At 34.1% G+C, this 16,429-nt stretch overlaps 1 protein-coding gene across 3 annotated transcripts in view; it reads left to right on the plus strand.

The window, feature by feature from the left end:
• Window positions 1-16,163, plus strand: part of RB1CC1 (RB1 inducible coiled-coil 1) — a 65,839-nt gene extending 49,676 nt beyond the window's left edge. For 2 of the 3 annotated variants that reach the window (XM_040059174.1, XM_040059185.1), the window contains 9 exons: window positions 2,837-2,996; window positions 5,171-5,279; window positions 5,401-5,641; window positions 7,208-7,259; window positions 8,309-8,356; window positions 11,402-11,460; window positions 13,121-13,257; window positions 14,791-14,861; window positions 15,201-16,163. In XM_040059174.1, coding sequence (XP_039915108.1) covers window positions 2,837-2,996; window positions 5,171-5,279; window positions 5,401-5,641; window positions 7,208-7,259; window positions 8,309-8,356; window positions 11,402-11,460; window positions 13,121-13,257; window positions 14,791-14,861; window positions 15,201-15,278 — 955 coding nt within the window. In that variant the 3' untranslated portion in view covers window positions 15,279-16,163. The remainder of the gene's footprint in view (window positions 1-2,836; window positions 2,997-5,170; window positions 5,280-5,400; window positions 5,642-7,207; window positions 7,260-8,308; window positions 8,357-11,401; window positions 11,461-13,120; window positions 13,258-14,790; window positions 14,862-15,200) is intronic. The other variant, XM_040059179.1, reaches the window with a different exon arrangement.
• Window positions 16,164-16,429: the final 266 nt, after the last annotated feature.

The raw sequence follows: 16,429 nt of genomic DNA on the forward strand, positions 1-16,429 counted from the left end.
TAAAATGGACAGAATGGACATAAAAGCAAGAATACTGCAAAAAATGAGTACAGACTTAAGTTAGCTTTTAAATTTTGAGTATCAATGTACTAATAACAAAAAACAGTAGGAGAGCAGAGGTCATGCAGAGTCCAACAGCATAGTCCAGGGGAAATAGGAATCTTCTTCACTGGAATTGTCTGCTACTTCAGGATTTTCACATGCGAGCAAATCCGTCATTACGTGATGTGTTAGTTCATATGTTTGCTTGTCAGTGAATAAAGGAATGCATGAAGATAATAATGCTTCTTTGAATTAAAACTGGGATATAATGAAACTTAAGAACAGCCCTTCTTAATTGAAGAAAATACTGTCTTAATGAAATATGGTGAAATGAGAAGAAAAATTATAAATTCTGCTTTCTATTTTCTTTTCTGTGTATTAATGCATTTTAGAAATTTGAAGAACTTGACCCAACAGGAAAAAGATGTAGCTGTGTCACTCAGACTTTTTAAAAATCCACCTACCCTTCAAATTTGAACTTGTGAGCACAGCTGTGTATATTCTTATCCAAACTGGATAAAACAGATAATTTATTTCAAAGAAATATTACCTGCTTCAATCTGAAGAAGTGCTGTTAGTTTGTTACAAGTTCTTTCAAGTAATTTAATTTTTAGTGTGACATTGAAATATATATTGCCTCCTTCCTAAGGCTTCTTTTTATGCCTTTATTCTGCTGTTAGTTTTTTGCTCTAGGAATCAAGATATACTATGTTTTATCTCCCAAGGGCATATATGTTAAGTAAATCTGCCCTAATATTTCAGTCACTATTTAGTTGTTTGATTTTTTAATTCCTAAAAGCCCAAGCTGTGTCAGTAACTTGTGATGATTTGTTATCCTCATGTTTAGCAGTTAACTTATAATGGTAGAAAACAACTTTTATTTGACATGTGACTATGTGTTTGTAAGAGTAATGTTACATTAGCCATTCAGAAGGTACATACAAATAGAGGGATTGTTAAATTTGACCTGAGTATTGCACTGCTGTCAGGAATTTAGATTTGAATTTTCATGAAAACTAACAAAAATACTTAGAGGCAACAAAGAAATGTTTGCTGTCCATGCATTACCATAGTTTAAAATTCAGCGTGGTTTGGTGTGTCTGAAAATCAAGTAAATTTGATTAGGAAGGATAATAAAACTGCAAGGCATTTGTAGTTCCATTTACTTTTTCTGCACTATGTAGTAGTGTCAAACAGTAGAGAAAACCACGACATCCTTAATGATTTGTTGTTAAACATTTTGAAACAGTTACCGGCTTAGGTAAAATATCAGTAATATAAAGAACATTAAAAGTAGAATAGGAATCCCAACAGCTCTGAAGATGGAATTACTGCTTTGGTATCTTCCAGTCTTGGTATTGTCCAGACAATTCTGTCAGACCAGCAGAAGTAGTGAAGCTTCTCCACAGAGAACATGTCCTCTCTCTCTCTCTCTCTTAGCTAGGCTTCATTAAGAAATAATTTGAAATTTAATCAAGCACAAAAATGTTTTCTCAGTGGCACAAAAAAAGATTTGCCTGAGTGTTTCATGACTTTCTTTTCTCTACTTATTTTACTTCTGACTTCTAGAATGTCAGAGGGTGTTTGGCCACTCTGAGAAGTTGGCTTTCAGAGCTCTTTTATTTAAAGCTTCTTATGGACATTTTGAGTGCTTAGCTGCTGCATAAGACTTTGTATATTCAGTATATGGCCACTGATAGATCAGTAGCAGTACTGTAAAGTACATCCTTTGTCATTTTAGAGCAGTGCAAGTGTTTGCTTGCAAAGAAACTCCAATCTGGAGATATATGCTTTAGGTATCTTGAAAACAATAAAGTTAGGCATTGTCACCGTTGCTGTAGTTGATAAGACCTTCTCAGATTAAATATTTAAACCTACTGCCTGTTACAGTAATGAAGTATAAAAACTGGTAATGTGCTAGCATCCTTTACAGGACAACAATATCATTTACTTGGCTGTCATTTGCAAACAGTAGTCCAGGCAATCCATCTGAGAGGCAGATGATTCCTGCTTTGGTTGAGTTCAGCTAAGACCTTTGGGTTTAAATATGTTTAATTTTAATATCAATGTGGTTTAAATATGATTCTGGTTGAGATGGATAATAGAAATATTAAATAATGCAGTTTTTCACAATTGTTGCCCAACGAAGGGGTTTCTCTATTCTAAAGTTCTTCAGTTGGGTTCTTGATAACTCAAGCCAAAACACAGAAGGGTGTGTTTAGTTCTTGCTTCAGTGGTGAAAAATACTTGGCCTATGTAACATTGTTTCAAAAGCCATTTGAGGTCATTATCCCTTCTGCCTTTGTGACTGTTGATGATTTCCTTCCTTTATGATCATTACTTCTCTCCTCCAGATTCTGCAATCCAGAGTTTTGAATTTCATGTCTGTATTCCTTAGCATCAGATTTACTGCTGAATTGTTTTATGTGATATTTCTGAAGGCTTTGCATTTTGACTTAGTATCTTTGTGAAGTTTTTGTTCTTTTTACCACTTTCCATGCCTTCTGTTAAATTAGTAAAAGTATAAACAAAAGTCCTCCCCCACAAAAAAACCTGAAAGTTAGAGACAGCATGCTACACTAAAAGCACAGAATGCCCAAGAGTAAGAATTGGTGAGATGCTCATAATTAAAAAGTAGAATTGAAATTAGTAATGGCTTAGTTGTAATACAGTATTTATTAAATATTTCAGAAATAATGTCTCGAAATGAACATCTGACTTTTTTTGTGTGCGCTTCTTTTGTGTCTTGTGGGATATATGCTGCACATTTAAAACCTAAACATTTTCTTTTAAGTCCTCCTGCTGAATCATCCGCCGAATCAAACTTAGTCGCTGAACTTCAGGAGAAACTTCAGGAAGAAAAAATGAAGTTCTTAGAGCAACTTGAAGAGCAAGAGAAAAGAAAGAATGAAGAAATGCAGAACATCAGAACATCACTCACTGCAGAGCAGCAGGTAGAGCTGATTTTTTTTCTAATTATTTTTGCTCCCGTGATAGTGTTTTTTCTCTGCTTTGAAGTTGAGAGTACCATTTTCTCTTTTGCTCTGTAATGCTTCCACATTCTAAATTTGTGTGATTAGCTGAAGCCAAGATATGATATGTTAATGAAATCAAACATTTAAGCATTAAAAAAACCCAAAGAAACAAACAAAAAAAACTCCAGTGGGGGGGAAAAAAAAAAAAAGGCTAAACCAATTACCAAACAACTGGCCATCCAGATTCAGTTTTTGTGGCTTTTTTTGCTTAAGTGCTTGAAATTTATATTCATTCATCTCTAATTGCAGAAAGATACCAGGTATTACAAAATTTGTGGACAGCACTAAATTAATTATTTGAAATACTAATTGATTTGGAATGCTACTTACTGGCTTTTAAAGTTTATTATCATGGACAGGCGGTGTTTTGAGGTTCAAAGCACAAATATATTGTATTTTGAGGTTCAAATAAAGTATGTTGCATTTTACATAATAAACTTAAGGCCACTATATACTCCTTGATAAAAAATCACTTTGCACTGGATTTATATTTTACATCTGTATTCATGCATTTTTTTCCTTTCAAAACACCTTGAACCTCTTAGTTTCTGTGGATGAGTCTTGAGTTCTTAAATTAAATCTCTGTTAGCAACAGCTCTTATCTGCAGCTTTGTTGCATTTAAATACTGAGAAAGAATTTTCTGTTTTAAGCACTTCTCCTTACTGTAGTTGTGGTAGGATCAAATGAGGACAAAGAGTCAAGGATGGTGATCAGCCAGCTTGGTGAATGAATGCTATGAATCACTTGGTGCAGGGAACACAAAATTGCAGATGGCTGTAAAGGAAGGAGTGTTACTGTAATTGGGATGCAGGCATTAATACTGAAGTTAGCCTTACATAGTAAATCGAATAGGAAAATTTTTCCTACATTGGTAATGATTAGGTTTATTTTTCTGTCACAATACTCCTTAGTATTCCATTTTCCTCATTATTTAATAGTATTCATCATTTTTTTCAGCAGAACATGCAAGGGAAGGTTCTGAGGCATTGACAGCAAATTCCAGGGAAAGCTGGAACTTTTTTAAAAAACAACAAACAACGAACAACCTGCCTCCCCCCAATAAAGACCCCAACCAAAGCAAACAAATATCCCAAACCCAGAAAAACGGTCTATCAATCAGTGCTGACAGTTTACTTCACTGACTCTACTGATTACTGAATATTTGGGGTATTTAGCCTTGTCTTTGTCTTTTTTGGGTTTTGATTTCTTTCTGCTGTGAACTTTCCTTAGAGGTGTCACGTATGCTTGTGGTAGGAGTTTTGTTATGCAGACGTATAACAAAGGCTGCTGTGCCCTATATAAGGTGTGTAGCCCACCAAATAGTTTGCATTTTAAGACTGAGAGTGGATAGCTATATATCAAGACAATCTTCAAATTCACAGAAAAATTAAAATTAATTAGAAATATCCTTTTAATAGATGGTTGTTGGTAGGTTTTGTCTGTTTTACACTTTAGGAGTAAAAGGGCACAGTGGTCAGTACAAGGATTGAAGAAGTGGAAGGATTTTTCAGACTGGTACTGAAGGCTGTGCTGGCCTCTTTTTTTGTTCACCTATTCAAGCTATTAACCAGGATTCCTGTGTATCTTTTGCAATAGTTAATTGTTCACTGAAGAATTAATGCATGACTTGAAATACATTTTTAATTCAGTTTATAGTGTATTGATAGTGGCATTTTTCTTTTTCATTGTATGTAACATATCTGGATGCAGTTCACCTTGATCCTAATAATTTCAAGTAACTGTTTTAAATATAGAATGTTCAACTATTTTACATTAACTGGAATATAAAGTACTCTATTTTAAAAAAATTACAACTTACAATTTTTTTAATAATTATGTCTTGTACTATTTGTATGGATCAGGCTTGATGGAATGAGAGAGTTAAAAATAAAATTAATATTTAAAAATTTTACAAACATAAAAATAAAATGTACAGTCATTGTGTCTCTTCACCAAAGCAATAAGTAAAAAAGTTTCAATTTCTTGTTTAATTATAACGTAGAAAACGGAAACGCATGCTGTCTTGTAATGTTTTGCATTACATTTTTATAATGCATTCATTATTTCAGTAATAATTCCTTTCTGTTTTCAGACCAACTTTAACACTGTTCTGGCAAGAGAGAAAATGAAAAAAGAAAACATAATTAATGATCTTAGTGACAAATTAAAAGTGCTTACACAACAGCAAGAAAAAGATAAGGGTAAGCAAAGTTGTGAAGAAGTATTCTTCTTTTCTAACCAGGACTATTCCATTCTTTGCAGATTGGTTTTGATTCTTAGTGTGGCTGTAATTAAAAGAAATTCTGTTTATTTGTGTCGTAGATTTGATTGAAACACTTTCTGAAGATCGAGCTCGCTTACTTGAAGAGAAGAAGAAGCTTGAAGAAGAAGTTAATAAACTGAGAAGTAGTAATTTTTCTTCATCAGCCTACTTGGCAGCAGCGTCGGAGGCTTGTGGAGCCTGTGCAGCTGATGTGCCCCATGACACAGACAGATTGTTTGCTGACTTTGGGGCTGAAGGGAGAATGGACTCCACAATGGAAACCAGTATGATGGCTGTGCAGTAAGTATGGGGCATTAGAGTAGAAATGCACAAAGCATGCTCCCGTTCTGGTGGTGTGAAGTACAGATGAGCACATTTCACTCTCCTCCTGCCTTTGGTGCTCTTCCTGAAAATGCTATTTTAAACATTCATGTGCATACAGTTGTGGTGTGGCAGTCATTAGGTATGTGTGGGTTTGATGACTTTGAGGTGTGCAGCTTCAAGGTGAAACTTAAATATAGGTGACTATACCTAAGTATACAAAATATAAGTCAAGCAGAAGGAAAACTGTAATGGTGAATGTGCTGGGAAGGCTGCATGTTACTGACAGATCTTTTGAACAGTGTCTCACTTTCATGCCACTAGCATTTCAAACAACCCCAGGCTTCTCCTCCATACCTTTCACAGAAGTAGGAAACCCGACTGGGAACCACACAAGAGGAGCAAGGTTTTTACCAGAGGAACGAGAGCAGAATTGTTAGATGTACTTACATTGACTTTAGTCGGTGTCCATCACAACCGATGCTGCCTAACCCAGAATCACGTACCCAGAGAACTAGACAGCTTGGTGGAAGTGAAAATGAAAACAGTTTGTCCTTGCCAAATTAAACTTGCACTGGTAATAACAAGGAACTAACCTATCTTTAGAAAAAGAGCTGTTTCTTATAGTAATCATTCTAGTCCTGCACTCTTACAACAGATGTACAAAAAAAATTAGGTTGAGCTTGTGAACAAAAAAAATATGGCTTAGTGTATGATTAGACAGAAACTTCTACATGTTTGTGTTGACTACTTCCTATTATATGAGAGCTAAACAACCTTTTAACTGAAATGAAGTAATGATTAGTATGATTTAATTCTAATCTTTTAGCTTTGCTGAGTATTTTGGTTGGATTTATAGCATGTTTCCTCCCAAAACTTGTCCATTTTCTCAACCAAATCAGTTTGGACCAGAAATTACATTGTTTCTTCTCTATTTGAAATGCTTTTAAAGTACATTGTAACTGTTTTAGGAATTACTGTTTACGTTCTTAAGAAATTACTTGGATGTTAGTATTATTTTATTGTGCCCCGGTGCTCAGTTTATCCCTCAGATGAATGGCAACAAGTAGTAAGTTCACATTAGTGTCTCTACCAGAGAGTACCAGGGCGCTTTAGACTTCTCCCCAGTAGCCCTTGAGCTGCAGACTAGGAAAATGGGACATAACTGAGCTTAATTGCAATATCAGGGGTTAGCTGTCAAAGTGTGTGGGGCTATAGCTTTCATCCTGGTGTCTTGAAAACAATGCAAAATACCCCCATGCAAGGTATGCCCCCATGTAGGTTGATAAACTAATCAGCGGCTGAAAATTCACTGGCTTGTTGCAACAATGAACCTCCTTGGTTTAAAGAAAAGAAAAAATAATCCAAAACACCAGCTAGAAATACTGATGCTGATTCCTAATCTGTCTTTCTATGCTGTTCTCTCTGTGCTAGCAAATATATAACACTCCTCACTGAGTGAACACGGCATGTGGGTGTGTAAAAGACAGTTTTATTATGAAGAAAATGTGAGTTTTTAACCTGTCCATTTTCTTTCTCTTTTAGTGAAAATGTTCATATGTCTGAAGAAAAGCAGAGAATAATGTTGTTAGAAAGGGTAAGTAGATTGTTTGGGTGTGAGGTTAAGTGTTAAGACTAAGTACATTAAAAATATGTACATGTGAAGTTGTGCTGTGGTTAGTTACATGCTGTGATGCAATATAGTGTCTGCAAGGACTATAAATATTACTTCAGGAAATGTTTTTCCATTGTACTCTTGGATCACTGTAATTACTAAAGTAATTCAAGATAACTGCTAAAACATTACTCTTGGCCTATCCTTGTTATGTCTGTGTAAGCTTCAGGTGTAATACCTCTTCTTAGGAGTGACAGGTCATTGATTCAGAGAATTTCTGTAGAAAAGAAAGTTAAAATTTCTTTTTCTAATGAAGACATACAAAACAGCTGGACGGGATTTAAGATTGGTTTACCAGTTCCTCATGAAAATGGCTAATTTCTCCTCATAGGCTGTATTCTTGGTAAAATGTGAGATTAAGCCCTAGCAGTTACACTGGAGTATTTCAGATTCTAGTATTGTTTTTACTGTCCAGTCATATCTAACTTCATTTCAGTCTTTTTTTAAAGTTGACTTTTTTTGAAAAAAGAAAGTTGTCATTAGCTTCCAGCTTTCTAAGATCACTTGGACTAAAATCTGGGACCCAATAAAGAACAGGAATGCTTTTCTGTTAATGGATTGTGAACACTGACTGATGCAACTGCCTGGATGTTTCTGACTATGAGCACATACATGCTTTTTTCTGTCATCTGATTACAAAGGATTTCTTATGGGTAGAAGCTATAACATAGTAATATATTACATTTCTTTTGCTGTTCTGTCACTGACATGTTTTTCTAACTGAAAGAGAAGTATGAGTATGGAGGTAAAATCTTAGCAATGGGGTTTGTAGCACTAGGATAATTACTAGACTTCAAGGGGGTTTTTTTTTGCATGCCTTTGTCCAAAAGATGTTTTAATAATTGTTTTAGAACTGGAAGATGTAGTACTGTACAAGTAGTTGGGCTCTAGTCATATCAGAACTTCTTTAAAAAATGTTTATACTGTATAAAGTATAATATTCAGTTAATCAGATTAAGATTTTCTTTTAGACTTTGCAGTTGAAAGAAGAGGAAAATAAGAGATTGAATCAAAGATTGGTAAGTATTTGTGCAATCCATTTTTTAAGCCTCATGAAAAAATAATAAAAGATTAAAAATGTTAGGTTTGTTAAAATCTAAGATTTTTTTTTATTAATTTAAAATATATTTTAAGTGTTAAGGCAAATGGTAAATAGTAACCTGATAGCCTTCCAGAGATACCTGAGCTTAGTCTTCTCATGGAAAAAGATTCACAGGACTGGAAAGTGACTTCCTCCCAAAGAACACAGACCATCCAAAGTTGGGGTAAGGGGTGTTAATTTCCAGGGCACCATGACTCAGTTTTCAGCAGCAGCAGATTGAAAGCCAGTTTAAAAGAATATAAATATGTCTGCACTTTAAGCCCAGTTGTTAGTTAACAATAACTTACAGATTGTTTTGGGAAAATTGCACCTGCCAGCTTTGTAAGGTGTGAATGAAACTGTAATTCTGCCTAGCAGCTGGAAATGCAGGCATATGAAATGCTCAAGTACAGTAAATGCCTATGGAAGGAAAAAATAATTAGTGACAGAGAGCCCTTGATTCCTGCACGATAAATTCTTCTCCTTTTATTTATTCTCACTGTATCCTTGCTAGCAGGTCTTGATTTTAAATCTTAAAAAAAATTTGTGTGTGTATAGGAAACAGGCACATCCCTTGGTTCGACTCTCCATGGAGATCACACTTTTTTTAAGTGACAGGTGATGCCTACAAGTTTGGTAGGAACTGCTATCTGTGTTATACTTCATACCAGGCCTAAGAAAGGATTGCAAGACATCAAAAAGTATATTTTTTAAAGGATTATTTTTAATTCAGAATGTCAGTGAAGTACACAAAATTTATTTAAGTGCAGTTTTTACATTTTTTAAGTGCAGTTTTTACAATTCAAAATACACTTGAACAGTTTTCTAAAACTCTTTGTAGATTTCCTGAATCAAACTCTTGAACTCTTGTTATATTAGAGTAAAATAAAATGGAAGAAACACTGTGTACAAAACAAATAGAAGATTATCCTTGTTATGATTAATGTATGGTTAATGTTATGATTAATGCAAAGCCATGTAAGAGAAATTGGCAGTTCATTGGTCTCTAAAACGATTCAAATTTGATTTCTAAATGGGCATAGGAACTTCATATCTTTTCAATTCCTTACTTATAAAATGAGTTTTTACATAGATAACTTTATTATTTGTCTCTTTATCCTTCTTTTCCTCTCCCCCTCCTTTTAAATGCACTTACAAATTGAAATTTAAATTCCACTTAAAATTGAAATATACATCAACACTTAAATACCAGTGTTTATTTCTGTTGAGGTACTTCAGATAAGGAGCTCAGAAGGCATTCTGTGTGAAAAAGAAAATCTTATAAGTCACTGGCTTTTGCAGAATAACTTGTGAATTACTTCTACAAAGAACAAAAAAGAAACTCATTTGAATGCTTATACTTTGAGTATTACTACAGTATTTTGGTTACAGTAAATGAATTACTGAGAAAGGGAACCATTTTTTCTGTATAAAGGTTATTACCATTGTACTCATAAAACATTCCTTGCTAGGTTTTAATGTAATTATTCTCAGCATTCTAATTTGCTCTGTTTTTCTTGAAGTTAGAAATTAAGGGGAAAAAACCAGAATCAAGCTATTTTATGTTTTCACTTAACATTGATTCCAGTTTTAAAAAATCGCAAGAAAATATCTGGTCTGTATATCTGAAGAGAGCTCACAAACACTTTTGTGAACAGTCTAAGCAAATTTGACAAATTTCATGCTAGCTGCAACTTTTTCAAGAAAGAAAGATAGTCTCTAAAAAAAATCTGAAGTTGCTGAAAATGTCATCAGAATTTGAGAGCTTTCTGTGATGGACTGCATTCAATTTGGACCCATTCTTTGAAGAAATGAAGAAAATGAGCTGTGAATAGGCTTCAAGCCATATGAAGACAGGCTGGTACTGCCTTTGGGGAAGGCAGGGGGCAAGATTGACAATAGGAATGAAATTCACTGTAGGAAACAATATTTGAGTTAGAGCTGAAAAATCATGTGCTAAACTTCAAGTGTGAGCAATCTAGGTTTGAATAGCACGTATAAATGGTCCAGGAAGTAGGAATAGATGGAAAATCTGCAGGGTCTCTAGTCAGAGTTTCTGTGGAGCTATTATGAATTGTCTTTTGTAAGGAGGTTACCAGAGGGTAATGGAACTGATACATTTACATCCAAACAGCTTCCCCAGCTACTTGCCTGCATGTGGGATAGGTATTCCTTTGGAGATAGAAGCAGCATTAATTACCCATTTCTTGGTAATCATAGTTGTCATTTCTTGTTATCACAGTTACTGTAGGAACTTCATGTGCACTTATATTTATTTTTAGGTCTAGTTTGTCCTACTGAAGTTGGTCCATATGCCACTCTTTTATTAATTTAACCAATTAAAGGCAAATATACATATAGAAGATAATTCTTATGACCAGAACCTTACAGAATTGAACTTTTGTTTGGTTTTAGTAAATCTGACTCCAGTTTTGTTCCAGGGAGTGCTGCCCTATTGATTACAATAAACTTTAGATTTTGTGGCAGTTTGTAGAAAAACTGAGAGACTATGTTGAGCTCAACATCTAGAGTTTAATTGTAATAAACATGTTTAATTTCTGGTGTTCTACCATCAGCCTTTTCTAGTGCCAGTGACTTCTCTGTTACAATGGACAGTTTTGGTCAGTTGACACAAGACAGTTGGTCTTGTATATGCCCAGAATAAATCTTCACTGGCACTGAAATCAAAAGCCCTTCCCAGTTTTAAATAATGAGGGAGAAGTTAGTTATTCAGAAACTTTTATAATTTAAGGTAGCTATTAAAAAAAAGTACAAAAATAAAACCAAAACCACAACACAAACAAATCACAAAAACCCCCACTATAGAATGACAGAAGTATGTTGGATTTTCTGAGTGAATATAAAATCTGCAAGACTAGGCACTGTTTGAAATCAATGAAAAATCATCTTGCTGTATTCTTACCTGCAATGTACATTTCATCATAGCTTGCCAGTACTTTGTAGCTTTTCTCTTTTTTTATAGATGTCCCAAAGCATGTCATCAGTATCCTCAAGACATTCTGAAAAAATAGCAATTAGAGAGTAAGTACATGTTAATTTTCATATAAACAGATGAATATGCTTTGAATAAAATAAGTGTATAGTTAATGTTACAATTCTTGTGTTCTTGCTCTGTGGTGAGAAGATGCATAGATCACTATAATTTAGCCATCAGCTATTGAACAGTCCCAGTTGAGCATAAATCAAATTTTATAAAAAATTTTTATAAACAATAAAATCGCCTTTTTGAGTTATCTGTCAGTGACTTTCTTGAGTTCATGGGATTTCTAGAATTCTCTGAGGCTTTCTTTAGAGAGAAATCTTACCTTCCTGAAGTCTTCAAAGTTCTTTTCTTACTCTAACAGAATGATATAAAATTAACTCAAACATTTTGTTTGGTAGTATCAATCTGTTAGCAGCTGCATGTAGAATTGTTGCAGGAAAAAGAAGTATTGTAAAATTTGAAAGCTACAGACAGCTACTTGATTAATATTAGGCTTATAAACTACTTGAGTAATATTAAAAAATCTTTTGAGAATTAAAACCTGCACAGATTTTTCTTTTAATGTTTTTTGAATTACACCTATTTCCATTTTTGCTGTAACAAGATCAGCAGGTGAAGAATTGGTTTTTTCCCTCTAGCGTCTGAAAATTGTCACAAGTGTCTTGGTAGTTTTTGAGGAGGAAAATGGTATGGAAGAAGAATTCATCTGTCCAGTAGAGACACTTTAAGTCAGTATAGCCTGTCTTCATAGTAAGTCCAGGAAGAAAAGTTTGGAATACTGTTTATTTAATCCAAAAATGAACTTTGACGAAGATGACCTAAATTTCTCTAGAGCTTCTCAGTTGACTGATTGTGTATCTCTAGTCTCCTTAAACAGAGAGGTTTTTCACTTTCATTACACTTCCTCCCTCATCCCCAGAGAAGTAGTAATATTTATTATTAGAGCTCCCTTGTGATCTAGTACTTAATTTGTAGCTATTTTAAACTTCATTTCATTAATGGGTAAATAATTTACTTGCAACACTTTACACCATGGAACAAGAAGTTTGGAGACAGGGGTTGTTGTCCTTTGAATTCTGTTACTGAAACTTCGCCTGAGAACTTGGTGGCTTCTTGTGTTACCCTGGTGTAAGGAAGAAGCAGTTTTAAAACTTCTTACATACAGTCACCACAGTGTTTCTTTGGCTTTTCATCATTTGATCAAAGATGAACACTTCATCCCTTCTTTGTCTTGTGTGCTTAAAATGTCAAGATTTAAAGGTGTGTAAATGTTTTTGTTGTACTTTTCTGTGTTCAAATTTGCTTCAGTTTAAAACAACAAAAGAATGTTTGTACACACTGCTACAGTGATGGTTGTCTTAAGTACCAGTGAATCAAAATAATACAGTTTGGAAACATTACCATTTAGTTATGTACTTCTGATTATATTTTAAAGCAAAACTGACAGTTTTTTGAGAAAAATAATTTGAGCTGATGGGTGTAGAACATTTCAAAACCACTTTTTAAAGCTAGCCTGCTTTTGTTGTCTGCAGAAAACAGGAAATGTATATGAGTTGGTGTAGCAAGTGGAAATGTCTGCTGCTGTTCAACTTAGTCTGTCTCATGCAATACATGGAGGAAAAATGTAGTGTAATTAATATAGTTTTAAGCTTCTGTGCCTTTTTTACTTAAGTTCTGAGATTTTTTTTTTTTTGCCAGTTTTCAGGTCGGCGATTTGGTTCTCATTATTTTGGATGAAAGGCATGACAACTATGTGTTGTTCACTGTTAGTCCAACCTTGTATTTCTTACACTCAGAGTCCCTTGCAGCATTGGATCTCAAACCAGGTGAGTGTGGTAAGTGTCAGATTTTTTTTCCTCATTATTATCTCTTCTTACAAACTAACACTCTTAACTTTCTAACACTAAGTGATTTTTATAAGTATGTATGTGATGAATACAAGAAATATGCAATAGTTGTCAGCTGTCTTTGTAGCTTTTCCTGCTTGTTCTGATGCAAAATATTTTTCAAAGCAGAACATTTTTAATTAAAAATTTATGTAGATGCTAATATCTTGGAAAGCTTGGGAAAAATATCTGCATCTTCAAAGTAAGCTGTAAAAAAAAGAAAAGAGAATATGCCAATTTAGTACACACACAGAGTATGTTAACATTCCCATCAGGCTGCTTTAACAACTCAAAATAAATAATAAATAAAAAAATGTAGACAACAGTATATGGGAATTTGTAAGCAATATATTTGCTCATAGTTTTCCTACCAAATTAAAATGGTATTTATTATAAATTTTCAGAGAAGACTTTCTGTATTTCTTTGTTTATGTTCAAGTTGATGGCACATTTAATTTTTTTCTCCCTTACTTTTCAAGGCTTTTTGTTGGCTTTTTTTTGGCTGCTATCTAAACTTAGCTAAATTGAAATATTTTTAAAGGAGGAAAAATAACAGTGCTTTGCACTAAACCATGCACTACATGAAGTGAATTCATGGAAATGTCTTTAAGCTATCATGTTTTCTCTCAAACCCACCTGTGTTCCCAGCTTTGTAAAAAACATATGAGAATATGCATCAAATGAAAATTTGTATTAATTCCAGCTTACCAGTGAAGGTTTCTGTGTTTTTGCATGTCACACGCTGTCAAATAATTTCCCTGAGCAGACTCACTGTAGATTTCAGTTATGATGAAAAATGATAGATCTTGAATAATTGTGTAGTCTCCAGAAGACCACTAAGCCGTAACTGGATTCAGAGTTTTCTGAAGGATCTGTGTAATCTGTGAAACTTAAGGGGAAGATGCCTGTTTTACTTCCAGATGTAATATATCCTAAACCCTGGCATTAGTAGTGCATACATAACTGTGTGGAATACGGTAGACTTTTCTTCCTGGTTTTTTACACTCGGTAAAAGCCATGTCAGTTTGTATGTTACTGTGAGTACTTAGGTCACTGACCTGTCTGTTTTCAAATGGATCAGCTTACTCTGGTCCTTACCAATTACTGAACTGAGTTAATCGCAAATCTGAGAAATCTACACATAAAACAAACATCAAAACTTATCGGTTGCCTGGGGGACACATTTGTCTCTGTCTCACTGTTCAGGAAACCATGTCTTGATTGTATTCCTGCATCAGGGAAGTGGGGAAAATGAAATTCAGAACACTAGTTGAATTTGTGATAGGTTAAAATTGGTGTTGGCCTAGGTACTGCAAATTACTGTTCTAAGGACCAGCAAAATGTTGCATTTAAACATGACCTTAATGTTTGTTCATTTATTTAAACTGAGTTTTTTAAAAAAATTCTTTTAATGAAAATATAATGTAATATCCTGGTACTTGTAGTTGCTTATCCAAAATATTAAATATATTTTCTCTTTAGCATCGGGCGCATCTAGGAGACCTTGGGTGCTAGGAAAAGTGATGGAAAAGGAATATTGCCAGGCAAAAAAGGTAAGAAAATAGTGATGAGAAATCATCTGTGACTAATAGAGAAGAAAATCAATTTTAGTATTTTTAACAATTGTGACAAATTCTCTCTGCATATGAATTTAGTTGAAAATTGTTCTAAGTTCTGCTATTCCTGCTTTTCGAGTCGGTGAAGACCGAGAGTAGGGGAAGCAGAAGAGTTGAGCAAGCAGTGGGTTGGGTATTTGCATCCACACTGTCCAGAGCCTTGCCAGACTCCTAAGGGACTCCTGAATACTGAGTAGTGGGAATCAGTTTGAGCTTAAAAATACAAAAATCAGTAGAATAATTACACGTTTTCATTTTTTTATTCTTTTTTTGTAGGCACAAAACAGATTCAAAGTTCCTTTGGGTACGAAATTCTACAGAGTGAAAGCAGTACCATGGAACAAGAAAGTATAACAACAGTTTTAGTTCATTCTGTCTCCATTCTTTTTTGACTTGTCCTTCAGTGCTCGTTCATCGCTCCAAATACCAGGCCATCTTTTTATACTGAGGTCATGTGACAAGATACGTCATTGATGTACTGCTTTTACTTTTTAACAGGTGACATTTTAGAAATTCATCAAAAACTCTGGCCCTAACTGCTTCGATTTTTTTACCCAGATAACTTTAAGAGTGTGGACCAAATGAGTTCATTTTCTCGAAGGGCAACCACATGAAACATGGTTTCTTTGCCATGTTAATTGCCTGTTAAATATACATTAGCTTGTATTTAGATGTTAAATGTTAGTTACCATTATTACCAGCATATGTCCTTTTGTGAAATCATTATCAAAGTACTTGCACTCTTTAACAGATTCTTTATATGTGTAAAATTCATCAACTATTTAAAGAGGGTGTTCATTGCATGCAGATAATCATATAATTTTTCTTCAACATGAGTTTGCCTCAGTAGATGAATAAAAATAACTACTGCAGCTTGTTTCATTACATGAAAATGCTCTTTAATGTTAAAAAGCCCTTGTAATTTGATGGACTGATTTTGAAAATCAGTCACAGTTAGATCTGCAATCTTCAAAAGCACTTTCGATGGATTGATCACACAGATTCTGAAGGGAAGACACCTGTGCCGTTTATTCAAGGTGAAGCACTTGTTCTTCCCAACAAAACAGAAGTCTTGTATTAATCTATTTAGAAAAATCATATTGATGAAATTGTATTTCATGGTTGAGTTTCAGGAAAAAACTCATTGTACATTAACCATACAAGAGTCATTTAAGTAACAAATTATTGTAATTGTAAAAGACATGTAGAATTTTAAAACAATAAAGATTTGAAACTGTATGTGTTTGAAGTATTTGTGTGCCTTTTAATTACTATCTCTAATACTTACTTCATGTTAATCTGTTGTATCTCTTCTGTGGTTTCTCCAGTGGTTTGTTTACATAGAAATACCCCAATTTACTATGAGAGGTAGTAATTTTCAAAAACATTTGGGAATTACAAGAATCACCTTGTAATCAGAAAATGAATTTAAGTAGACAGAAATTTTAATTTTGTCAGCATATTAAATGGATAAAGAACATTTTTTTAGTAGTTATACTGCCTAC

This window comes from Hirundo rustica, chromosome 1, assembly GCF_015227805.2.
Source record: "Hirundo rustica isolate bHirRus1 chromosome 1, bHirRus1.pri.v3, whole genome shotgun sequence".
Classification (NCBI taxonomy): Eukaryota; Metazoa; Chordata; class Aves; order Passeriformes; family Hirundinidae; genus Hirundo; species Hirundo rustica.